Source organism: Motacilla alba, chromosome 27 (genome assembly GCF_015832195.1).
Source record: "Motacilla alba alba isolate MOTALB_02 chromosome 27, Motacilla_alba_V1.0_pri, whole genome shotgun sequence".
Lineage (NCBI taxonomy): Eukaryota > Metazoa > Chordata > Aves > Passeriformes > Motacillidae > Motacilla > Motacilla alba.
The window spans coordinates 2,468,797-2,495,470 of NC_052042.1; the positions used below are offsets into that span (position 1 = coordinate 2,468,797).

Below are 26,674 nucleotides of genomic sequence, written 5' to 3' on the forward strand. Positions count from 1 at the left end.
AAAAAAAAAAAAAATCCCCAAAAACAAAACAAACAAAATTAAAAAAAACAACCAAACAAAAAAAACCCCAAATAAACCCAAAAATGACTCCCATAAGTAAGAAGGAAGTCATGCCCAAGAGATAACTGCAACTGATACGGGTTTCTGTGGAGCTGTACTGATTTTTGATATCTAGCTCCTAAGACAGTATTTAAAGGACAACCACCCCGACTGCATTTCTGCAGTTTAAAAAATATCTTCTATGTGTGAAAAGCCAAAAAAAACCATATTAATCAACCAGAATAAACATATTTAGCAGTAATAACAGAAGGATTCTTCACATTTGCAGCCATTGGCAGTTTAAAATGAGCTAATTTTCAAAAATTTCACTCTGAGTTACTGAGCAGTATATAAACATCCTTAGCTCCAAGAAGCACTACATAAAGGATATAGATGTGAAAGAAATAAATAGAAGTAGAACAGGATAAATATATTGCAGTTTTGTGGCAATTTATTTGTTAAGGCAGAAAAGCAGTTGGAATATTGGTAAGGCAAACTGGAAAAGTTCAAATGGGTCTGAGTTCCTGAGTCCATTTTGTTGGACTGACCAAAGCCTTGAGTCCTGTGCATGCTTGGTGTTTTGTGTCCTAAATTACAATATCTGGTAAAAGAAAAAAAAAATGGGGTTGCCTTTGATCCTCACTTAAGCAGACTGAGAAAATCCCTTCATAATTGGTTAATAGTTCAGGGGGCTAAAACTGTTCTTGTAGCACAGTCTGTGGGAACAACAGAGGAGAAACATTTCCTGCAGAAAGAATGCTGAAGTTTAATTACTACACATCACATGAGGGAGAATTTCAATTTTTAGGGCCCGGGGTTCAGGCAGTTACTAGGTAGCCAGCCTGTAGTGGAATATTGCTGCTTTATTCTAATCTCTGCTGTGCCAGAGAACAGTGGAGGGGCCTCATTCTCATGATGGGGCAGGAGGAATGCTGCACATTTCTTAGCTCTTATCATCATGTACATTGCTATGCCAGGCAGTTTAATTAATAACTGTCACATCTTGTCATTTATCATTACCCAAACAGGAGGGAAGGACCCTTCCATGTGCACGCTGTACAAATAAATTAAAGTTTTCTCCCCCACTCTCACGGGTTTGCTGCTGTCACTCACTCGTGTTGTCCTTCCTGCAGCTCAAAGAATTGCATCTTATCTTGCTCCCAGGCCTGGGCACTTATTTATGTCTGTATAGCAAAAATACATGCAAGCCTTGTGGATAATCAAGCAGTATTGCTGGGGAGAATTAAATTATTGAGTTCACCAGAAAACATTTACCACTAGATTTTAAAGGTAAAACCATTAGATTATTGAGTTCACCAGAAAACATTTACCACTAGATTTTAAATATAAAACCATTAGATTTATTGAGTTCACCAGAAAACATTTACCACTAGATTTTAAAGGTAAAACCATTAGATTATTAGATTATTGAGTTCACCAGAGAATATTTAGCACTAGATTTTAAATCTACTACAAGGAAGACTCTTCCATGAGCAAAGAAATGCAGAAACACCACAGTCAGATAATAGTGTCAAAATAACTTTTTCCAGTGACTTTAAATGTCATCAGAGCAATATCTTATTTTCATATCACAAAGCTAAATACTAAATAGTTCATGTAAGTAAATTGCTCATCTTTCTTTGGAATCACATGCAGCACGTAGGAACACTCTGGGGACTGTAGGAGATTTTGTTCCCAACAGTCAGGCCTAAAAATCTTTCTTTCTATGAATACTTTGATTTTTAATAACAATTTGCAGGGAAAAACAATTCCAGCTGAAATGAGAGAGGCAGTGTGATAGACACACTCCCAAACACAAGGCATTTTTGGTAAATAAAAGTAAAAAGTTTATTAGATGTACTCTCTCATCAGGGACACAACACTTAGGGAAACAGGAACCCCACAGATATTGTTATTTAAGTTTAAAAAAACCCAAACTGAACTCACTCCATTTACTCTGTGCAGTACATTGAATTGTGAGAAATGTTCATGTGAATTTGTGACAGCAGACAGAGCTCCCTGTGTCTGTGCAGGACAAATGCTGGAGCACCTCTGGCTGGGTGGTGGAGCTGCCTCCTGCAGTGATGGATTCCTGCAGGGACTGCCACAGCCCCCCAGGCACAAAAAGGGGGCTGGCTGCCTTGAAAGGATCATTTTAAACTGCAGCTCTCTAAGGTGTTTGTTAAAGCCACCAGGATGATTCAGGCCACGTTTTCACCAGGAAAACAGTTGAGAAACTTGTGGCATATGGCAGTGATGGAACCCTGGTTACTGAGAGGTTCAGACTTTCTGTGCTGCCAGACCCCAAGAGAACACTGCAATCACCTGAGGCTGTGGAGAAGCTTCCAAAATGGAATGACAGAGCTGTGTGATATCACAAGGTGGGAAACTTCGAGTTTAAGGGTTTAGAATTTAGTAATATATAGAGAGCAAGATGGAGGTTTTAGGGCAGATGCTGGTCCTTCTTCTCCTTCACCTTCTTCTCCATGGGTTTGGGTGGTTTTGTGCAATTGGACAGAAAAATCAGCATTGCAGGCCATGGGTGGTTGGTTATTGGGTTAAAAGTAAAAATAATTTAGGTGTCATTTCTTAATTGCACAGTTTATCCTTAAAAGGCCTTGTAGAGAGAGAGATGGGGCTTCATTTTTAGTTTGTTGGAGTGAAGTGCTGCAGAACTCAGGGTTTGTGAGACTAACACAGATAAGAACTAATAAACATCTGAGTCCCAACAAGAAATACCATCTCACACATTTAATCCCAACCCTGGCAGAGAAAAGAAGCAAAAGAAAATAAGGAAAAGAAAATAAGGAAAAGAATCCACAAGGCAGTGTGACCCTCTCAGGTGTCCCAGCTCTGTCCCTGAGGCTGACCCCACATGCAGCACTGGGAAATATGTTTCTTTCAAACTCCACACCAAAATTTCCTGAAGAGAAGACATGCTCAAACACCAGCACACAGAGAAGTGCAAACAAGAAAATCCTGCAGCAGAGCTTGTGAGATCCTCTGGTCTAAAATGTCCCAGGGACAAAGAGCAACAGGCACGAGATGGAGCAGAGGACAGAGACCTTTCCATGGCAGGCCCAAGGCTCAGGTGTCAAAGAGCTGAACTGTGAGTGCATTTTAATCATGAAATGTGGTAATTCTGGCCCCTTCTGGCTGCAGTAAATTGCCCTGTTTGGCTGGAGCCAAGCTGAAATAGCACGTTGGGCATGCCTCAGGAAATGAGCTCAGAATATAGGAAGCCTCAGCCTCTAGGTGATAAGTAAGGGCCCAACAAATTAATCTCATCATCTGCATTCATCTTTGGATGCTGCTCTGTGCCAGGCCACAGTGTGTGGGCTGCAGCCTATTTTTTTTCATTTGTCTACGTTAAATTGGTAGTTTGAGTTACCATGATACAAATGTTCTATTCTGTGCTGTCTGCATGGCAGATTGTTCTTACTGAAATAGGAAGAATTGTCATGTCATATTTTACAGACCTGTGGACAAATGATTATCAGCCTTCTTTTGGCAATATATCTTGAATTATGCATGATATAAGTCTGGTGAAGGGAATTCGTGGACATCCTCTATTTTCCTTTAATGGCAAGCATTTTTATTAATAATTGTAACTTAATTATTTATTATGCCATTCAGAATCCACTCACTTCTACAGTCTAGCTCTGAATTGCATTCTTCACTGTATTATTAAGGCCTTTCAAGATTAAAAATCACATCTGAGTGAAATGGAAAAAAAAGAGTTGCCTTAGACTCATGATTGGAACTTAGATATGCTATTAAAAAATAAAAAATAAATAACCCATTGCTTCCCATTACTTTATAGAGAACAATCCTCCCTCCATTTCAAAGAAATACATTTCTTTTTCCAAAATATTTCAGTAAATTTTGCTGTCCTCACAATGTTTCAGCAGCAGAAAGAACAGAATCATCACAAGTCTCCCTTTTTTCCTGACACAAATCAGAAAAGTGACTCTATTGCAGACATAAGGAGGATAGGCAAACCTTTCTGTTGCCTGTATGCCATCTTTCTTCTGTTCATTTTAGAGATAGCAAATGGAGGATTTGGGGTTTTTCTCCAAACCTATTATTTATTCTGAAAACTCAATGCTTTAAGGCACAGGAAGACCAATTAGTGTGCAGAGATGAACGACTCCTCAATACATTTATGAAATGTGCTCAAGACACAAAGACCCCCCAGACTGCTGTGAGAAATAATCCTGACTGCAATATCAGTCCTTAATGATTAATTTCTAATCCTTGGCAAATGATAAAAACCATGACAATAACCAGAGGAAAATATTTGTAATATAATTCATTTTCCAGCTCCTTTTCTTCATCCTGCAAACAGTAGCTAACAATACATTTAATAACTCATCCCTGAATTGTGGTTTCACATGGCAGATGTACCAAAAGTTAATTTTCTGTTTGTCTCTACTTTCTAGAAAAGGGGAAATTATTCCTCTTGGATGAAATCTAAGGCGTGCACAGATGGGAGTACAAATGGTTTTCACAGGTACAAACACATGAATATTTCTATTCTAAAACTCTATTAGTTTAGTTTCTTCTACCCTTTCTATTTGGAAATCGATTTTCACTCCACAAACCATTGAACCAAATGCCTCTCAAATAAGAACACCCTGCTGGTGTAACCCATGGAAGGAGGCTTCCAGGCAAAACTCTGTGGCAGATGACACAGAAAGGAAAAAAAAGGGGGGTTTTGTGCCAGTGGGTATTGCAGGAGAGAGTTTGTGGAAGGATTCTTTCTGAAATATTCCCCAATATCTCGCTCCAGCAGCGGAAGCCAGAGCGTCTGTACAGCTCTGCTTTGGACAAACACAGAATTACCTGCCTCCCAAACTGAGCTGAGTCCTCAGCTCTGCCAGCTGCCTCAGGAGAGACAGTAGCAGAGGGCAAAATCCATAAGAGAAGGACCCTGTGAAGAATTAACTCGGTTGGAAAGCTAGGAGATTGGAAAATACACATTTACCTATCAAAATTCATGCAAAGCCCCAAGCTCCCAGTTAGCTGAAGGCCTAGGACTGACTCCTGTAGAGGGCAGAGGTAATTCTGGCTCCTGCAAACTCAGATCTAAAGTTGGTCAAGGTATGAGAACTTAAAAAGCCAAGATTTTTTTTTTCTTTGCTTCCGTGGTTAAAAACAGTTTAACTCTTTAAACTAGGAAAATTCTTCATGTTCGAAAGGAAATTCAATATTCATGCATATTTGGATGGCTAAACAAACTGAAGCATAAAATGTTCACTGTTTCTGCACAAAGACACTGACTTAAAAGTTAAAAAAAGAAAACAGTTAAAGTGGCCCTTAAAATCTAGACAAACCAGGATTTAATCCATGATTCCCTCCCCTCTGATGATAGATAAATCCAACTGATTTACAGATGGCCTTCCAATGTTAATGTGATAATGAAGGGGATGGTTATTCCAGCTATGAAAGTCCAAAGCTCTGTGGCACAGAATTCTCCACCTTGGCTACTGGGCCAGAGACAAATGCATTTTTGCAGGGAAAGAGAGAGAAAAGGAGCCAGAAGCTGATTTATTCATTAGCCTGTACAAAAACATAACACACTGAAATTGTCACTGCAATACCAACTGCAGCTATAGGGACTAGAATTCAAGTATTAGGAAAAGAAATTTGTTTCCCAGTTCTCTGGGCAAGGGAAAAACTCAGGTTTAGCTTGTGCTTGCTGTCCTTTTGTTGACACTTTTTGCTGAAATCCCCTGCACCAGCCTTGGATTGGTGTGGCTCGGTCACCTCCAGTTACCCACTGGGGTCACTGTGACATCTCAGAGAGCACCAGACTGCTGAATTCCCAAAGCTGGCTCCTTGCTGCAGGACCATCCTGGCAGAACACTCTATGCTCTGCATTGTTCCTCCTGCTGCATTTCTCCTGGGAGGGGACCAGGAGGGCCAGAGGCTGGGGACACACCCTCAGGGCTGTTCTCTTGAGGGACAACCCAGCCAGTTTGGCTTCAGCAAAAATTCCTCTCTTCAAACCCTAATTGCTGTGCTGGCACAGCACTCTGAGTGGTTTTTCTAATTGTTTGTATTTATTTGCAACGTCTCTACTGCACAGTGATAAATATAATTCCACTCGTGGCTAATTCGATGCTTTTTTGGGGGTAGAAGGGAGAGTAATTTCATGGTAAACCATAATTACTAGTACAAGAAGTACCTTAATTGCCAATCCAATCCGAGGGAGTAGCTGAGGCTCCAATTAGCCTAATTAGAATTCTACTTGTTCATAATAAATAAGTGGTAATTCCTAATTGGACCTAGCCTACAGTGTTCTAAAAGTGTGGATTTAATGTCAGTTTGTGTTTAATTTTGGCCATTTCCTACTTGCACTGGGCTGACAGTCCAGCACAGAAGTGAGCAGAGACTCTGAGGCCTTTAAGTCTTCTCCTGCTGTTGGCTTCTAGTGGCAGAACACACAACTTCATAATGCAATTTATCACTGTTATTGAGTGCTGAGCTCCTGAATATCTCATTCCAGCCGTGGGTGTAACACCTATGTGGTAGAAAGAGTGAAAAATCCTTTTAGCTTTCCCTGTTCCTCACCTTTTCTAATGAAACCAGACTCATTCAGAGGTTAAAACCATCTTATGTTCTGATTTGGTTCATTCATGGCTAGAAAGCAGGGTTTCTGATTGCTGACAAATAAAAAAAAAATATTATTACAACATACTGATAGCTTGGCTGTTGGATTCAGCCTTTTTCTGACCCAGAGATGGGTAACTGAGAGGTGTTTTAAAAATTTTATTCCGTTTTCAGTCTCATGTGAAGGGTGAGACAATACAGATGTTCTAATTCACACCATCACAATCAGAAGGCAATTATTTCCTAATTACAAGACACTCTAAGTGTTTCTTTGCCTATCAGCTTTATGCTACACCATGCTGTAAATGCCTTAAAGCCAATCATCTCAAATTACCCCTCGTGGCTCCTACTACAATGCATCTTCCATCATTCTATTTCTCCTTCTGTCAAACTTGAAAAATTCTCTACAAATTCATTTCCCACACTTGGCTCCAGCTGTTTATCAAATGTGCATTTAATCCCAAGCATAAATCCCACTGTGCCTGAGAGAGCCAAGTAGGTGTTTATTATTTCTCATTAGTGAAACAGTTTTATAACCATGAATTTTGTAGCTTTTTATTAGTAAGGCACAAAATGGTTGACTATCTTTTGTTACAAGGTTTTTTCAGGCTAAACTATCTAATTAAGAAAGGACACTTAGATTATTTCCCTTTTTAACTCAATAACTGATCTCTTGAAGCTCCTAATGTGGACTTTTTTGTGTAATTACCAAACATTATTTAAACTTATGAAGAAGAAGGAAGAAGGTAAAGAAGAACAACTTGTCTCTACCTTAAAACTTCTGTCTTGTTTTATATTTATTCCTATATTTTAAAACCCCAAAGTTTAAGTTTTCAACTCTGATATTACACATGTCTAACTAACGACACGCTCGTCGTCTCAGTACTCTTAATTAATTTTGGAAGCTTGTTCTACAGCTTTAGGTTAAAGACCTTAAAGACCCTCTTGTGGGTCTTTAAGCACAGAAAAGTTAAAATTCTCAGCATCCAGGGCTCCAACAGGATATCTCCCACTCTTCTTCCCACATTTTACTGACCTCCATAACTGAGCTACTCTTACAACACTAGCAAGCAGAAACAAAGCATCATAAAAGTATTTCTTCCATGGTTTCCCTTATTTTTTTTTCCTAAGAACTCACTGGTTGGCAATGGGAATACTGTGTTAGACCTACAAACACATTCTAACTTGTGGCTGATACACGTGTGCAGCAGATTTGAGAATTAGGACATGACAGTAATAAAAATTCAAAGATTTTTCATTTCCAGTGAACCTTACCAGTCTCCTGATCTTTGCCACTAATGGGGAACTGAAGAGTGATTAATTACAGCACCATGAGTGCAGCAGCTTTGTGTCTTAAAGATTCCCTGAAAAACATGGCTAAGGAGCAACTGTGGGAATCAGAAAAGAAATATTGTGGCATCAACCTGGTCTGCCTGATGAGTCAGAGTCACCTTAATTGCAATTATTGGTGCAATGAAATGGGAACCGCAGTTACAGTGCATTTAAAAATGTACCAATAGAGGGAAATACTCCACCATAACAATTCATTCCTTCACAATTCCTTCTCTTTTCCTCCCTGGAAGAGAGAATTTAAACTGAACAGAACATACAACCTGACTGGCCAAGAGACAAATATCCAAATATCCAAATATCCCTCCCAAACCCCAAATGCCAGGGTGTTTCAAACTGTCAGTGGCCCCATATCCTCCTACCCACAGCTGGGCACAGCTACACTCACACTTTGGAATCAGCAGCTCCTCTTTACCCCTTTTATTTTTATTTACCCTTTTATTTTTAGCTTTTTTTTCCCCTTTTTTCCCTTTTTTTGGTCTTTTTTTTTTCTTCTTTTTTTTTCCCCAATTTTGAGTCCTTCAGAAACAAATAGGATTCCTTGGGGGTTTTTTAGATCAGCTTCTGTTCTCATAGCTTCTGGGCAAATACTTCCTTCTTTGCCAGAGGGCTTAAGGCCCTGGGAACCCAGCAAGGGGCAAGTGGAGGAGCTGCTCAGGCTCTTTCTTACCAAGCTAAAAATCACTTTTTCTATCAATCAATCCCCACATGAGGCCTCCTGCAACTTACAGGCTCCTCACCTTGGTGTTATGATCCTGCCAGTCACTGTCATGGCAACCACAGAGACCATTCCAGCAGAGGAAACTGCTGCTTTTTGGGGTAACCAGCTGCTTGGCACTTTCAAAAATAAAATATCCAACAGAAAAAATTCATTTGCCTTTTTCTTTTTTTTTTTTTTTTTTTTCCTCATGCATGGAACTAAAAATAACAAGACATAAAAATGTGAAAATCAATTTTTTTTTCTCCATAAACCGTAACTGTTGCATCCTGAGTCAAGTTTCCTCACTGTTTTTGAGCAACAAAGAACAGGAGTGAGTAATATAAATAAATAAATAAATATATATATATATATATACACAGGAGTAATAATATATACAGTATAGATAGATAGATATAAACAGGAGTAATTTTATACATACACACACACACACATATATATATATATATATACACACAGGAGTAAACTATATATGTATTTTAACAAGAGTATAATATATATATAAACAGGAGTAATAATGTATATATATTAACAGGAATAATAATATATATATATTAACAGGAGTAATAATATAGATATATTATAGATATATTAACAAAAGTAATAATATATGTATTAAAAGGAACATAAAATATAGATATATTAACAGGAGTAATAATAATATATATATTATAGATATATTAACAAAAGTAATAATATATGTATTAAAAGGAACATAAAATATAGATATATTAACAGGAGTAATAATAATATATATATTAACAGGAGTATAATATATATATAAACAGGACCATAAAATATATATCAATATATTAACAGGAGTAATTATATATATATATTAACAGGAGTGTTTTATATATATAAAAGCAGGAGTAATAATATATATATTAACAACAGTAATAATATCTTTTATGTACATATATATAAAGTTATAAGTTATAAGCATAAAATAAAGCCCAATAAGGAAAGAGCCACAAAACAAGGACTACAACCATGGAGAGGGGAACATGAATTCAGCAAATCTGGGGACAGCCTTGTCCCTGCACCCAAAGGCCCCACAAGGCCAAAGGAGTCTGAATGCGCCCCCACTCCTGGCCTTGCCTTTGTTCTAGTGCAAAAAAAAAGTCTCCAAAATTCTCTTTTTATAAATGCTGAGTTTGAATAAAACCCAGGATTTATAAAAATCCTGATTAATAAATTAATAAATGTATATATATTAAATTTATACATTTTATAAATGTACAAATTTATATATTTTAAATTACTAAATTAATCAAATGTCAATTTTATATTTTATAAATGTATAAAAATCCTTTTTATAGATCCTGCCTGAAGCCATGATCTCCCTCCTCCTTTGCCATTAGCTGCAGGGTGGGGTGTCAGACCTGGCGTGCTTTTGTTGGCTCCACACTTCAGCATTGGCCTTTCCTACAAGAATTGCTCCAGCTGGGAATTTATTAATTAATATATTTATTACTTATTAATTTCTTTATCCCTGTGCCCAGGTATGGGCTTCTTTCACACCAAGGAGTTCCTGGCTGGTTTTTCTTGCTGGAAGCATCCTCCAGCTCTCAGCTGCATCCTGAGGGCTGGGGAGCAAATCCTGCCCATGGGCTGTGAAACAGAGGATGGGAAATCCATGGAAATTCACACAAGAAGTGGGCAGCTGCTGCAGTTCAGTTATTTTAAATTTTTTTTATGTAAACCAAAGGAGTAATGGCAGTCCTTGATAAAGCATCTTCATACTTTTAGCCCATTTTAATTAATTTATTTAATTTATTTATTTCTAAGTGGAAGGAGGGGAGGGGGAAAGCAGCATTTTATTTAAACCTCAGCCACAGGGGAGAGGTTTTTTCTTCAACCAGAATTGCAGACAGACATCTCCACCTCGTGGCGTGAAAACAAAGTATCCCCCGAAAAATTCTCACTCGCTGTTTTATGCAAAGGCAGCAGGCTAAAACGACTTCTGGAAATCATTTTCCAGAGCAAACTGTGCTCGTGAGCAGCACACTTACAGAAAAATTCAGGGAGGAAAAAGGTTTTATTGGCTACATAGAAATCAAGGAGTTCATATATGAATATTAGATAGATAGATAGATAGATACATAGATAGACAGACAGATGGATAGATAGATACATATTTTACATATATAATCTATATATATATAAATGTAATATAGAGATAGATAAATATATTTTATGTATATTAATATATAAAATATGTATTGTAAAATATGTATTGTATATAATATGTATTATATATTATAATTATAATATATAATTATAATTATACTATGTATTATATTTATATTATATAATATATATAATTATATATATAATATATATAATTATAATATACATATAATATAATATATATTTTATAATGTATAATTATAATTATACTATAAATAATATATTCTATATTCTATATTATATATTTTATATATAATATAATATCATTGAATATATTATATTTATTATAATTATATCTATTATATATATTATATGTATTCTACAATTTATATACAATTTATATTTTTATTTTATATATTCTATTATATATTATATATAAAATATATATATATAATGACTGATTATCATATATAAACTGATATGATGATGAATGATGCAACATGGGGATGGTGCATTCATTTCTGTATTCAAAGATCCACGTCCTGCACAGCATAATCAGTTTTCTGTATTCTTGGAACCTCTTGGAGGACAGTTCACCAGCCAAAGGAGCAAGGAAAATTCGCTTTAAGGCTTTGGCTACAGGGAAACACCTCCAGAGGGAGGCTCTTGGGGGGCACAAGACAGATGATGGACTTTGGAGCTGGTTAAAACAAGAGATTTGATGACAGGATTTCTTGGGAATATAAAAGAGAACTTTGAGAATTAGATCAAGATTGCAAGATCAAATCAGATGGATTTACCAGAAAAGAAAATTACATCAGACTTCTGCAAGCAAGAGATGTTTTAAAATGCATAAGTTTGTTTATGAGAGCTTTAACCCAGTCATTGTAGTAGAACATTACTAGTCTCCCTAAAATAGTGCATAAGAATTGTACTGCACAATAAATTGGGATTAATTTATCCAAATTAATCCCACCACACCGAGTCCCTGTCTCTCTCTTTCCATTGCTGACAGGAGCCCAGCTCTCACCAGCAGACACAACTGCATCCCTCAGGCCTTTATTTCAGGACAAGCTGACAGGCTGCTTGGTGTAAATTCACTGCTCGGTGTAAATTCACTGCTCGGTGTAAATTCACTTTTCACAGTGTAAATTCCCTTTGCACAGTGCAAATTCACTGCTCTGTGTAAATTCACTGCTCTGTGTAAATTCACTTTTCACAGTGTAAATTCCCTTTGCACAGTGCAAATTCACTGCTCAGTGTAAATTCACTGCTCAGTGTAAATTCACTGCTCGGTGTAAATTCACTGCTCGGTGTAAATTCACTTTTCACAGTGTAAATTCCCTTTGCACAGTGCAAATTCACTGCTCTGTGTAAATTCCCTTTGCACAGTGTAAATTCCCTTTGCACAGTGCAAATTCACTACTCAGTGTAAATTCACTGCTCAGTGTAAATTCACTGCTCTGTGTAAATTCACTTTTCACAGTGTAAATTCCCTTTGCACAGTGCAAATTCACTGCTCAGTGTAAATTCACTGCTCAGTGCAAATTCACTGCTCAGTGTAAATTCCCTTTGCACAGTGTAAATTCCCTTTGCTCAGTGTAAATTCACTTTTTTCATGAAAACTAAGCGTTCCAAACCCAGTGGAATTGGTGCAATGAAATGGGAACCACAGTTACCTTGCATTTTAAAATGTACCAATAGAGGGAGATACTCCACCACGACAAGTCATTCCTTCACAATTCTTTCTCTTTTCCTTCTTGGAAAAGTGAATTTAAGCTGAACAGAAACAAGTCAGTGTTGTTCTAGTTCTGAGGTGTAATGCAACACAATGTGTTCTGTGGTTTCAGCAGAATTCCCTAAAAAAATAGCAACTGGCTGAACTTTAATTACTAGACAGGATCACATAGGACACCTTGAATATTGGAATTTACTCAGATCTCTTCAAAACATTCTGTGACTACATTCCACATAATAATAACTGAACAAATGCTTTTATAATTTAGAAAAAAAAATCCATTACAGTCATTCAAGAGAGGAATGAATTCTGGCTCCTCTAAAAATACTTTACAACATTTTCACTTAATTTAACCTTTAATTTTAATTTTAATTTTTATTTTTATTTTATTTTATTTTATTTTGCCTTTAATTTACCTAGCTCTACTGAAGTATTAAAGGCAGAGGATGGTCTCAAGAGAATCCCAGCTCTGTCATTCCATTTTGGAAGCCTCTCCACAGCCTCAGGTCAATGCAGTGCCCTCCTGGGCTCAGTGCCTGTCAGCACAGAAAGTCTGAAACTCTCAGTAACCAAGGTTCCAACATTACACTTCTTCTGTTCTTGTATTCTTCCAGAAAGGCTGAGAAAACTATTAATATTTCTATTAAAATGATAGATACACAGAGCCCATCTCTGGGCTTGGCATTTCCACCCCAGCTCTCACAGCTGCTGCAGCCCCACTCTCCTCTCTGTTATAGATACAGATTATAATATTGCCTTTTGGTAAATATTAAAATAGATTTTATATATGTGGTGTTAAAGTAACTTTGTTATAAAAATATAGTTTTTATGTCTGTTGTTCATTAAACTTGGTGAAATAGCTGATATTAAATCTGCATGTGTTAAAATACCTGCTTGGATGGGATAACATCCAATAAACATAAGAAAAAGACACCTACTACAGATATACCAACTATCAGCACTCACCACCTGAAGACAGTGTAGACCAAAGCCCAGAAACTGGAGGAAATAAAAATAAATTAAAACCACAAGCAAAAAACCCACATGCTCTAAAAAGGCAAATCCAAAGAAGAGCCATGCTAAACAGTTCTTAGAATATAGAAACTAGCTGAAAGAAAAACATTTTTGTACATACTTGTTTATAAATATGCAACAAGCAGGTGTAATAGAAAAGGTATTTAAGGGATATCCCCAAAAATGTGTGCTCTTGGCTGAGTGCCAAGATTCACCTTGCTATAATAACCTTTGTTCCATAATCCTTATATCTTATTGCTCTTTATTAAACTTTTTTAATTTTCACAAGGAAGCAAACAGTTTTTCACATGCTGGGTCTGCAGAGGGAAGAAGAAGGGTCTGCTCCTTACCTGGGGAAATCCCACAATGGACAGAGAAAAAAAATTGGGAGGAATAGCAGATTTGTCTTTACAAACAAGCTGTGGGTCTGCTGGTAGATAAAACCAGCACTGGGAGATAAAAGAAACAATGGGAAGGATTCCACTGATTGATGAATGGAAACAGATATTTGCCTTTACAAATAAACTTCAGGTTTGCTGATGAATGAAATTAGACATTGAATGATGACAGAAACAATGGGGAAGAAAAACCCCTAAATTCTGTAAGAATTAAAAATTGAAAGGGGGGGTAATACATTAGAGGGGAATCTTTGGTATCAGGTGTATTGGGAATTTTTTACCTCTCAAGTACCTCAGCCAATGGGGAAAGAGAGAGGGAAATGTGAGAAATTGGGATAAAAAAAGGAGGCTGCATCCTCCAAAAATTCCAGAGACCCCAGGGGAATGCCCCATGGCCTCTTCTTTTATATGAACAAGGTAAAAGGACTCCTCTGTTTCCTTTCTGGACACAAACCTCTGATGTTGTGGATTAATTTTCTTAACAAAATCAAGGCTAAATCTCTGCCTCCTTACGGGAGCGCTCCTCACAGGACCCACCTCCATCCATGCCATCTTCCCCATCCATTTCTCAGTGCTTGACCGCGGAGATGTTGACTTTAGGAAGGTTAAAGGTGGCTGCCTCAGGCACCAAACGGGGCTGGGCAGGAGGGGTCGGTTGTTGTTTTTTCAGGACAGAAGTGTCAGGAAGATGCAGCGGCCCCGGCCCCCGCTGAGGCGCCGAGTGACAGCAGCAGCTGCTGGGGTGAGGGAGCCCCACGGGGCCCCGGGGGTTCCCAGGCCAGGAAAGGCCACGACATCTCCTGTTCCCACATCTGGTGTTAAAAACGAGACCAGACTCCCATTACTGCAGTGATTTCAGCACTTCATGGAACAGCCTCTCTGCCAGGCCCAGGGACACAGCCACTGGTGTTAAAAACAGGACCAGACTCCCATTACTGCAGTGATTTCAGCAGTTCAGGGAACAGCCTCTCTGCCAGGCACCAGAACAGGAGGACACAGCCACTGGTGTTAAAAACAGGACCAGACTCCCATTACTGCGGTGATTTCAGCAGTTCAGGGAACAGCCTCCCTGCCAGGCACCAGAACAGGAGGACACAGCCACTGGTGTTAAAAACAGGACCAGACTCCCATTACTGCAGTGATTTCAGCAGTTCAGGGAACAGCCTCTCTGCCAGGCCCAGGGACACAGCCACTGGTGTTAAAAACAGGACCAGACTCCCATTACTGAGGTGATTTCAGCAGTTCAGGGAACAGCCTCTCTGCCAGGCACCAGAACAGGACACAGCCTTAAGCTGCACCCAGGGAGGTCTAGGCTGGGCAGGAGGGAGAATTTCTTCCCAGAAGGAAGACATCTCCTGTTCCTGCATCTGGTGTTAAAAATGGGACCAGACTCCCGGTACTAACATGATTTCAGCATTTATTACAATAAAAAGAAGGGCCTAAGGCAAGGGGGCCTGGGCCGAGCAGGAGCGTTCCCGTCGAGGATCAGCACTGGGGCTTCTTCAGTAGCGATGTCCCCGATGTTCCAGGTGGAGCAGCACACCTTCCCTGGGTCAGATGCCCCTTTTTATCCCGTTTTTTGTCCCTTTGGAGTGGTTTCTTTTTGGATCCTTCATACAAACCCCTTTTTAGGCTTTATTGGCCCGTTACAGTTCTGTCCCGGCTGGCTCGTTTCGCTTGGGGAGCGGTGCACTTTACTTAGGTATTCTTATAACTACCCTTTTAACCCCTTTTACAATATAACAACCAAACTAACAGTACATGCTCAACACTTATCAACTATTTTACAACAGTTTCTAATCTATTTTTAACATCTGGGGCTGCAGGAAGAGCAGCCAGAGCTCAGGGCCCGAGCGGTTTAACGGGAGGGGAGATGATGGGGGAATCCTGTCAGGCCTGCTCGGAGACCTAAAGCTGATCCTGACCCAAGCAGGCTTGAGACTAAGGGACAATCCTCCTTTCTTCTATCCCTGCAAGGATGAATGTTTGCTAATTAGAGAGATCTTTTAGTAGACTGAAGGCAGGACTGAAAAACAGACTTAGTCTGAATTCATGCAAGCCATGAGTAACCCATGTAAGGGAACACACACGCACTGAATATAAATTAAATATTCTGCATTGGCAAAACCTTCTGGACCATGACTTAGATCCTGCCAATGCCTGAAACATTTGCAGCATTCACAAATTTATCACAACCTGACCTTTCAAAAAAGAGCAGTCTGGGGGGTCTTCCTCCTGCCTGTGAGTATGAAATGCTTTTAAATGTTTACTATTTAATGCAACAGATTTAACTATTTAGGTGAGCTCTTCTTAGAGAATGAATTAGCTATCGGATATTGAGTATTTTGCATGAAAATTTAGATTCCTGTGATAGAAAGGAATTTGATGTTCTTGTTCAGAAGGATTTAAACTAAAATAATTTGATTTCCTGGAAAAGTCCAAGTTCTAAAAACCAACAGATATAACAGGATAAACACATTGCCCACCTCACCCAGATTCCATGAAATTTTATCATTCTGAACTATACAAAAACCAAAATAACTTCAGTATCACTTCAGCTCTTGTGGAAAAACAAGACCTCATGTCTGTTAAATCTCTGTGCTCCTGAGACGACACAAAACCCAGCAGCAGTGGTGGGAGAAGGGAAGGAGGCACACACAACATGGAGCAAGGCCTGGGGGAGTATTTGAAATGTTTGCAAGCAGAGTCTGGAAACATGGGATACATGCATACCTAAACTGTCATTAAAAATATGGAGAACAAGCTGAGGAGGAACTGCAGTAACCCTGGCATAGCAGGGTTTGGGGCATTCTCAGCTGCCATACTTCTGGGAAAAAGGGATTGAGAGCAGATTCCCTGTTCATGTCTTTTCAGCTGGGATGGCTCTTAGGGTCTAAAAAAAATCTGCTTTCTGTTAGGAAAAACTATAAAATGTTCAACAAAAGATGAAAAACATGCCTTTCATTGGCATAAAACCAGGAGATTTCCTTGCAGGAGGGTGTATTGAAAATTCCCTAGAAAGTAGAATACAGAAAGAATAACTGCCACTGGCAGCAAACTCCAACCCTCAGCAAATACATGTGTTACAAATCTAACAAAACAAACAAACATCACTCAAAGCCTTGCATGTGTGTGCAAGCCAGGTTTAATTTTTTTTTTAACCTTAGGATTGGGCCTTAAATTATATATAATTACTAAAGTTCTTTCTTACTTCTATTTCCCACTTTAGTTCTTGAAATTTGGTGTCTATTGAATCCTGGTTTAGGGTTTTTCTAAACCCAAGACGGAGAATTTTGTTAACAGTGCAATAAAAATAACTTCATAGTGTTACAAGGAAACATTAAAGACCTTTTTTGTGTGCTGCTCTTTCCCTTAAAAAAAAAAAAATACAGACATTGTTTCTTTAAAAGGCTCCATCTGCAAATCCCATTAGATGTGCATATAAGGTTTCAGATGATTAATAGCTGCCTGCTTTGCTTTGGTTGGAGGGGCTGAGGGTATGTGTGTTAACCCCTCCCTCCCCTCGCTCACATTTCACTTCACAAACTTGTCACTGTCTCCCCAGCCCAGTATTTAAAAAGTGTTTCGCTCATGCCCAGCACGTCACAAGGAAGCAGCTCATGGCAATCCCTGCCTAAATCTGGTTGGCAATGAAGACCTTCAGAACCAGAGTTCCTAAAGTAACAAACCTGCAGCAGCACCAAACCCACCAGCAAACTGTTGTTTAGGGAGGAGATCTATTCTGTAACACTTGGAAGAGTTTCCCTCTGCCTCTCTCCTGCTTTTGGAGGCTGAGCTGTCAGCAGGCAGGAGCCCTGAGGCGTGGGCAGGACTGGAAGCAGATGGATCCCAGCAGCAGCAGCTGCATGCGCAGCCCACAGCCTCCCACCCTGCTCTGGGGCTGTGTGAGGAGCTCCCACACCGACCTGAGCACAGCTCCAGGGCTCAGCCACTACCCAGCAGCACCATTCTCCTTCCAGCAAAAAGCAGATTTTGCTGCTTACTCTGATTTCTCAGCCTCCTGCCTGGTGCCAGCTCCCCACAGCTTCCCGCAGGAGCAGCACCCCTCATTCCAGCACCCTGAGTGGCACCTGGCAGCACCTGAGGCCACCAGAGGAGCAAATCCGGGGCTGGCCTTGGCTTCTGGAGAGTCCGAGGGCAGCAGCTCCAGCCTAGTGAGTGTGGCTGTGGATGAAGATGATGAGGCACCGGCAAATCCTACAAGTGACCCCGAGAAAAAGCCATCCAGAAGGAAAAAGGAAAGCTCAGGTAGGTGATATGAAATCAGGGTTGTGGGAGAGTGCAGGGATGGAATGAAAACGTCTGGTGAGACTGAGACTTGAGAAAGAAAGCTGCTGAGCAAAACATTTCATAATATTGACCGGGGAAACTTCAGACAGTAACCAACTGTCTTATTCTTTTTCTGGTCTTTGTATTTTATTTCACTCCTGCAGATCTTGGGTACTGAGCTAGGGCATTTCACTCACCAGCACAATGCACATTTGGAGTCACATGGCATGTCCACCCAGAAGTGGAAGTCCTAGGATGTAGAGTTCTGCATTCACACCTGCCATTTGTCTGAGCAAAGGAGAATGGCAGAGAGCAAAGATCCCTCACCTTGAGCTGCCTGTGGTAGTAGGGAGTGTCATACTAGGGATTTGACATCTCAGTTTATGGTAATAAGTACAACAGGCAAAGTCTTCCTTTAAATATAAATTCTGTTTGGTCCCACTAAACGTTAAATATTTTAACCTCAGAACAGGAGGTTCTAAAAGTTTGCCCATCAGTACAATGTCCAGCAGTGCAGAAAATGTTCATGGTTTTCATGGTGTCATCCTAGCTAGCCAAACACATTCTTTCTACAGTGTAAAAATCAATAATTTCATAGTTATACAAACTGTAATTTGCTGATATCTCAGATCCAAATCAATTAAATATGCATTAAATTGGTTTTTCTTAGGAAGTTGTTAAAATGTAAGATGCTTCTGTGCATTCAAATGCCATAGTATTCACTTACAAGCTACAGTGTGCTTTTTCCCACAGCTCTGCTCTTGGTAGAGGAGAATATTTTCCAGTAGCCTCATTTCACAGGCAGAGAATGCAGGGATAAAAATATTAATTGATTGATTTCTAGGTTTTGCAGACATTTGTAGAATTTAAGTCCATTTATACTGAAGAAGCATGTTTAGGCAAAATTTTCCCAAATGCAAAGAAGTTTAAATAAAATAGTAATTTAAAAGGCGAGCAACACTTTCATTAAAACATCAGCTAGTCACAGGTAAACAGCAGATTTCAGCTTACTCACACTAGAGGGATGACTTTATCCTTAAAGAGACTGATTCCAAAGCACAACTCCCTGTTTTCAGTAGAAGAAAAAGGTTCCTTCATTCTCTCTTACCAGCCCTTCATTCTCTCTTACCAGCACTCTTCACACTTTCTTTTCATCCTTGCTGCTGTCCCCTACTCTCTTCCTTTCAGGGGGCTGTAAGCAACGACATCCCTGAGAGGTCTGGGCTTCCACCTTCTCGTGACCACTGCAGCCCTGGGGAGAGGCAGCTGCGAAATTCACCCCAGCATTGAAGCTTGGTGGGATCCTGGAAGGAGACACACTCCTTGGGAGAGACACATATTTTCCTTTTCCCTTTTCCTTTTCCCTTTTCCTTTTCCCTTTTCCTTTTCCCTTTTCCTTTTCCCTTTTCCTTTTCCCTTTCCCTTTTCCCTTTCCCTTTTCCCTTTCCCTTTTCCCATTTCCTTTTCCCTTTTCCTTTTCCCTTTTCCTTTTCCCTTTCCCTTTCCCTTTCCCTTTCCCTTTCCTTCTTTTCTTGAATTTCCTTTCCTTTCCTGAATTTCCTTTCCTTTCCCTCCCCTTCCCTTCCCTCCTTCAATCTCCCTGAACTTCCTTTGCTCTCCTTTCTTCTTTTTCAACTGGCAGTACAGTAGGAAAATCTGCCCAAGATGATTTGTCCTTTCACACATTTGTCATCCCTCACATTCTGTTGTCAAAACTGAAGCAGCCGGGCCACATTTCCACCTCTGGAATCTCCCAGAAGCTCAAGCCATGGATAGGGATTATGTCTCTTGACAGTACCCTGTGGCACGCAGCGTGGATGAGAGATTCCAAGCTACCCGCCCTACTCTGCTCCCAGGAATATCCAAATACCCATTTTAAATTATTCCCACTGTGAAAACTGCCCCTTGGAAAGGGAGTCCTTCCCACAGGGCTGTGAGGAGCTCCCAGGTACTTTGCATTGGCTATAGTTTATTGTTTATAAACTCTTGCTTATGGTTTCTGCCATGTGCTGAAGGCTTTGGAGAGCTGCTGCACCCTCCACGAGTCTCAGACACCCCAGGGGAAGCCCTTGAGTCCAAGGCTCCCAGGAGCTGGTGGCAAAGCTCCCAGCAAGAGATCCACACTTCAAATCCTGCTGTATAGTATACAGGGAGTCCCTGACACAGGAAATGATTGGTATTTGATTTTATTGATTCAGAAGGTTGAAGAATTGCTTTATTAAAACTATATTCTATTACATTAATACTGTATTATAACTATACTAAAGAGGTACTGTACTATATTATATAAAAGATACAAACTAAATATAAATTATACATACTAAAGATACTAAAGATAAATATAAATATAAAAGATATGTACTAATTATAATATAAAATATACATACTAATTATACTATAATATAAAAGATACATACTAAAGAAAAACTTGTGATTGTCTCAAGACAGCTGGGACACAGCTTTGACCCAATAGGCCAATTAACATAAACAATTATTACTAGAATTTAATTAAGAGCTCCCTTCAGGTAAACAGCCTTCTTAACACATTCTACATGTGCAAAACAACAGGAGCAGAGAATAGAGATGAGAATTGTTTTCTCTTCTTCTCTCTGTGCTTCTCCAGGAAAAACCTGTGAGAGGGAATTTTGTCTCTCTCTGTTCAGAGAATGGGAATGCCACACTGCTGCCTCCCAAGTCACACTTGTGAAATGTGATCGTGTGTCTGTGCAGCAACAAAGGGGATTGTTAAACTCTGGCCAAAAACATGGGCAGAAACTGGTGGAGTTTTGTTCCTGCACATTTTCATTGCAGATTTTCTATCAACAGCTGAAACTATTTTAATAGTATTTATCTCACTACTTTGCAGTGACAGGAATATAGTAATAATAAGTTTACATCTGTAGGAAGCTTTGGCTTTGTTTCACCTTGGAAAGGTTGAGAAAGCACAAGTTATTCTGCTAAATGAAAATTACTTATCTTGGCAGACATAAATCCTAGATCCTGACAGGAAAAAGAAAGTGGGACAGGTTGATGGCTAGGCACTTTTTACAGAGCCCATGTGAGAGGACAGGATTTTGTTTAATCAGAGCCCATCCCATTACTAACCTTGGGTTAGTGAGACTAATTATTTGCGGATTTCTGAAGTAGAAAAGCAGTTTGGAGGAAACCAGACTAATTCCTTTGGAGTAGAAAACAGCAGCCTGTGACACTGGTCCCTTGTGCATCGCCAGACCTGTGTTTGATTTCTCCACTTCTGATGGGCACGGGTAAGGTGAGATCAGTCCCAAAGCCCACAGTCACACCTCACAGATTTCTCCAGTTTTACTACTTTGGCCACCAAAATGACACCCACAAGATGAAGCTGCACATTGTGCTCATGTTGTTACCATTTTGCTCATCATTTCTGTGTAGAAATATTATTCTAGGGCACACAGAACTGCACTGTGTACTGGTTTTACACACAAAAATTGAGTAACTAATTCTCAGCAGAACAAAAATGCTACTACCATGTGTAGTTCTGGGAATCTAGCAAGAGGGGAGAAAGAGTCAAGGAACTCACAAAACTGACCCCCTGAAACACTGGCAGTTTGGACTTTGCTCACTAAAAGAAATGCATTTTTCCTTGCATTGCTTGGAGATTCTTTGAGCACCAATTTTAAAAAAGGAGAAAAAAAAAGAAAAAGGAAAATAAAAAGAAAAGTATTTTTTAAAATGAAAAATAGTTGCCACAGTATCAGGCAAAGTCAGTTTGTGTTTGCTTATTATCATAATTGGTACAGCATCACTTTGGCTGTGGCTTGAAATTTGGCTTTGAAATACAACTCCTGGCTACATTGCAGAAATGTACAGGAATAGCAAACAGGTTTTTCAGGACAGCACAATGACAAGGATGATACTGTCATGTACACAGACACCAGATCTGCTTGTAGTTTTCATTTAGCATGGATTAGGAAAAGTTAAAAACCAGAGTGTCCAAGGTGGGTCTGGGCAAAAACCACAGTTTCTCTGCTTTTGTTTGTTTTACTGCCCTACATCCCCAGTGTTTCCAGGCCATGCTCCAAAGCTGAGGGTGCTCACTGAGTGATTTGTCCTCATGTCCTGCACCAAAGCTGGGCACCCTGCACTCCTCACATCCTGCATGCACTTGGCTGCCTGCTGCAGGGTAGATCAGGGGAGGGTGAAAATATTGTATGGAAGGAATAAAAGTAAAAATGTGGGGAAGGAAACTTTCAATGGCAGCAAGGAATGAGAGCTCCTTTCCCACAGCTCCTGTTCTGTGACTGTGCAGACCGAGGCATTTCTGACACCACTCCCCATCCTGACCGAGCTGTTTTCATAGCCTCTGAACAGGGAATAATTTGTATTAATTCTATGATTGTAGAAGGCTAATTAATTGCTTTATTATACTATATTATACTATTAAGTAAAACCCATCACCCTTACCAGACAGTCATGACACATACGTGGATTTAATTAGTTAATGAATTTAAAACACACAGTCTAATTTAAAAAATCATCCTTTGGTAAATAAATCCCCATTACACATTCTACATGTGCACAACAGCAGGTGCAGCAAGTGGAGATAAGAATTGTTTCTCCTTCTTTTCTCTGAGCTTTCTCACAGCTTCCCAGGAAAATCCTGGGAGAGAATTATGTCTCTCTCTGTTCAGAGGATTTGTGATTGCCACAAGCTGTCCCACCTCTGTCCTCTCAAAACCAAGGCTGGCAGCACCACTCAGTCACGCTGAGCTCAGGGGGCATAAAGGAACATCTTAAAGCTTCCACTGAGCACTCCAAGGAGTCATTTACATCTCTGCAGCTGCACATGTTCACCCACATCAGCATAACCTCAAATCACAGCAGTGTGCTTGCCTCTTAGAGAACCACAACTCGAGCAATAAGGCAGAAAGCAGCAGCAAATCACGGAAGGAAAGGACAGCTTTCACCAAGGAGCAGCTGAGGGAGCTGGAAGCTGAATTTGCCCACCACAACTACTTGACGAGGCTCAGGAGATACGAGATAGCTGTGAACCTGGATCTCACCGAAAGACAAGTACTTCCCAAACCCTCCCCAGCTCCTCCTTCCTCCCCCACAGCTTCTCCCTAACGCTAAAACCCAGATTATGTTACTCAAGGGTCTGCTTTTGCAATGCCACAGAGGTATTTTAAAACAAAGCCTCTACATTCTTTCCAACACCTTTGTTGCATGTTCCTGTAAGTAGTTAATAATTTAATTGTTTCTCTCAACTAAAGATAGACCTGGTAATAGCTGGTCTCTGCTGAGTTCTTGTTTACCACCCTTCATTGGTGCATCTTGATATATCAAGGTTTACATATGGAAATCACCTTAGACTTTGACTAACAGGAAATTATTGGAATTAATGTTTGATAAGTGCATTGTTCCTGGGTCAGGTGGTATTTTGAGGTGATAAAGAAAGACAATTTTACAGAGTTTTCTGGAGAGGGGTATTTCTGTTCTCTCATTGTCATCTCAGTCCAGATTTCCTTATCAAGTCAAAGTGGACAGCAGAAGAATTGTGTAATTATGTGAGGTAATTTAAAATTCCTGAAGCATTAGATTGGATGGCCTAGATGTTTAAAACACAGGAGAGGCACTGTGCCTTATTTGACATGAAGACAGATTCTAGGCAAAGCACTCGTACTACCTTTGAGGGTTTCAGAGGATCACCTGTGTGGAGCATTTTAGAAAGAATTGTTGCAGTCTGTGTTCGAGAGATGGATTAGACAAACTCTGTTCACCTTTTCCTCTAGAAATCCACGAATCATCTCTCTACACACCTATGCATAGCTCTGCTTGTACAGCTCAGGCTGAGGCAACAAGTAATTCTTTTCTCTTTATCACCCAGGTCAAAGTATGGTTTCAAAACAGAAGAATGAAGTGGAAACGTGTTAAAGGTGGGCAAGCAGTGCCCCCACACGAACATGACACAGAGGATGTGGACTCTGCTGCCTCCCCCAGCTCTGAGTAACCCCTGCAGCAATGGGAGAGGAGTTTGGAGAAATTCACTGATTGGAATGTGGTTATGTGGAACTGATTATAATCAGCTACACAATGAGACCATAGTCTTTAAAAGGTGGTGATGCTTGAGGTTACAGAGGCAATTAAAGAGCACAGGGGGAAAAAAGCAAAAGAACAGCATGGCTTTGATTTTTGTCTCTCAAACTGTCTTACTATCACAGATGTGTCTACAGAACAAAAAAAAACAGCAAGCACTGAATATAAAACAGGAGTAATGTTATAGAGACTCTCAAACATGCAGAAAATCCAGATTGTTAGTCAGCATATGCAGCTCTGTCCTCATCCAGGCTTCCCCTGGTCACACCCGTTCAGTCTGCCTTTGGACTTGACAATGCACGTTTTCCTTGTGCCTTACTTGGAGAGAAATAAATGCTTTGATAGTCACTGATTTTTCTTGCAAAATGAGTTGGACACCTGTATGAATAGACTGTAAGATTACAAAATAAAATGTGAGACTAAAAATAGATATACACAGAAGTCTCTCACCAGTTTCAGAAGACAGTCCAAGGTTAGTGCCTAGTTGACAGCAGCAATTTGCAGAGGGAGATTTCTTCCAAGCTTACTGTAAATCCTAAAATTAAATTGCTAGATCTCAGTTTCAGATATTTTTTCAAAGCAGTCATTACCAAATGTCCCAGCAGGCAGAGCAGAGATTGAACTCTCGGCACAACAACTAAAATATCACTATTTTGGTTTCACGTTTTCCAATAAACTGCCACAGCACCACCAGAAGTCTTAAGAACACTTAAGAACATTCTCACTTTAAATTATCCCCACTCTCAACCAAAACTTGCAGTGTATCAAATTATGACGATTTAGAAAAGCATAATGCCTGCTGTCATTTCTTATATCTTTTTGTTTCATTTACTAATGCCATATTTTAAGCAGAATTTTACACTAGTGTACTGAATAGTTGGTTTAAATATTTCAAAGGTAACCATTATTTGCAGCTACAGCCTTTCACCTTACTCTGATGCTGTTGTGGTTGCATGTGAACTGTAGATATGCTGGGTACAAGTTTGTATATCTGGATTATATGTTTATAAAGCTGTTAGTGGTAATTCCACTTGTAAAAGACCTCAAAATCAACAAATATCAACTTAAAAAAAAAAACAGGGTTGCTGTATTCTTTTCAAAGATCTGCTTACTGTATCTACTAAGAAAAAACACACATTACATTCCTTCTCAACATTTCCAAACTCTGATTGACAGATGAAAAAAATCAACAGTTTAGAGTAAATGTTTGTGCAAAACCAATTCTAAAAAATTGTTCTTTTCAAAAATAAATTATTTAAAGTGAAAGAAACTCGAGCAGTTTGAGCAGCACTGAGGAAGTGAATTAGGTTGGTGTCTGGTTTCCCACTCTGCACTACTTGCTCTTATTCACTTTATCCAAAAACAACAGTTACATAAAACACAATGCAAACACTCTTCTGCCCCAAAAAGAAAAAAAAAAAAAGAAACCAAACTAAGAAAACAGCATCAGGAATGCCTCACACAGGGCCTCATGTAAATTCTGTGAATATAAGAATATAATACCTACTATATAATCAGTTATAATTTTTAGGGGTATGCATGTTCTCTCTCTGAGCTACACCTACCCCTGTCTTTATGATAAGGAAAAAATACCCTCAAATATCTTCCTTGTGGTAGATACTTAAAGGAAAGGTTGTCCATACAGGGAGTTATGGTCAAATTCAGTTTCTTCAGCACTGAGAAGGGTGGACAATGGCAGAACACCATTCTTTTGGTTACCAGACTCAATGTTAGAGCAGCTCAAGAATCTCACTACTCGGCTGACATAAACTAGTTGGGTAAAAAAATTGCTCATGCACAGATGAGAAGAAGTTTGCTGTATCTTTAAGAACAGAAAATGTCTTTAGCTTTCCTTCTTGAACCTTGCTGCCCTCTGATTAAACTTCTGACTAAACTCTTGGCAAAGACTAAAGCAAGCTGTATTTTGTGAAGAGCTCTAGTGCTCAGATCTCCTACCCTCTTCTCCTGGGACACAAATCACCATGGAGCAGGAGTTCTTCTTTTCTTCTGTCCTTGTAACCTCTTCAGCCATTTATCACTGTACATCACCTCCTCCCCACTGGGGTTAGAAAGCTTGCAACCTGCAGGAGCAGCTTCTTTTGAGATGAAAACTTTTGGGCTCTTGGCTACTCACATAAACCAAAACCAGCTCCTCACCCAGAGGAGGGGTTAATAAATCTTCCCTTTCAAGAAAGCTGTCAATGGTAGCATAATGAATCCTAATTTACTTAAAAACTAATCAATGGGATCTCAGTCTGTACTCATAATTACAGCTCCTAAACAGTTCTTGCTCTGAATTTTGAG

General features: G+C 39.5%; 1 protein-coding gene across 1 annotated transcript; it reads left to right on the forward strand.

The window, feature by feature from the left end:
* Positions 1-17,737: 17,737 nt before the first annotated feature.
* MEOX1 (mesenchyme homeobox 1) lies at positions 17,738-24,800 on the forward strand. The gene is made up of 3 exons (XM_038163251.1): positions 17,738-18,274; positions 23,175-23,347; positions 24,162-24,800. Exons 1-3 carry the CDS (start codon positions 17,848-17,850, stop codon positions 24,282-24,284), a joined length of 723 nt encoding a protein of 240 aa, XP_038019179.1. The 5' UTR covers positions 17,738-17,847; the 3' UTR covers positions 24,285-24,800.
* Positions 24,801-26,674: the final 1,874 nt, after the last annotated feature.

What these genes read in the sequence shown, in the direction of transcription:
- MEOX1 (XM_038163251.1), top strand. Translation starts at nt 17,848, where the DNA reads ATGGATCCCAGCAGCAGCAGCTGCATGCGCAGCCCACAGCCTCCCACC. An exon ending in AAGGAAAAAGGAAAGCTCAG is followed by an intron (nt 18,275 to 23,174) that starts GTAGGTGATATG and finishes CTTGCCTCTTAG; the next exon opens with AGAACCACAACTCGAGCAAT. An exon ending in TGGATCTCACCGAAAGACAA is followed by an intron (nt 23,348 to 24,161) that starts GTACTTCCCAAA and finishes TTTATCACCCAG; the next exon opens with GTCAAAGTATGGTTTCAAAA.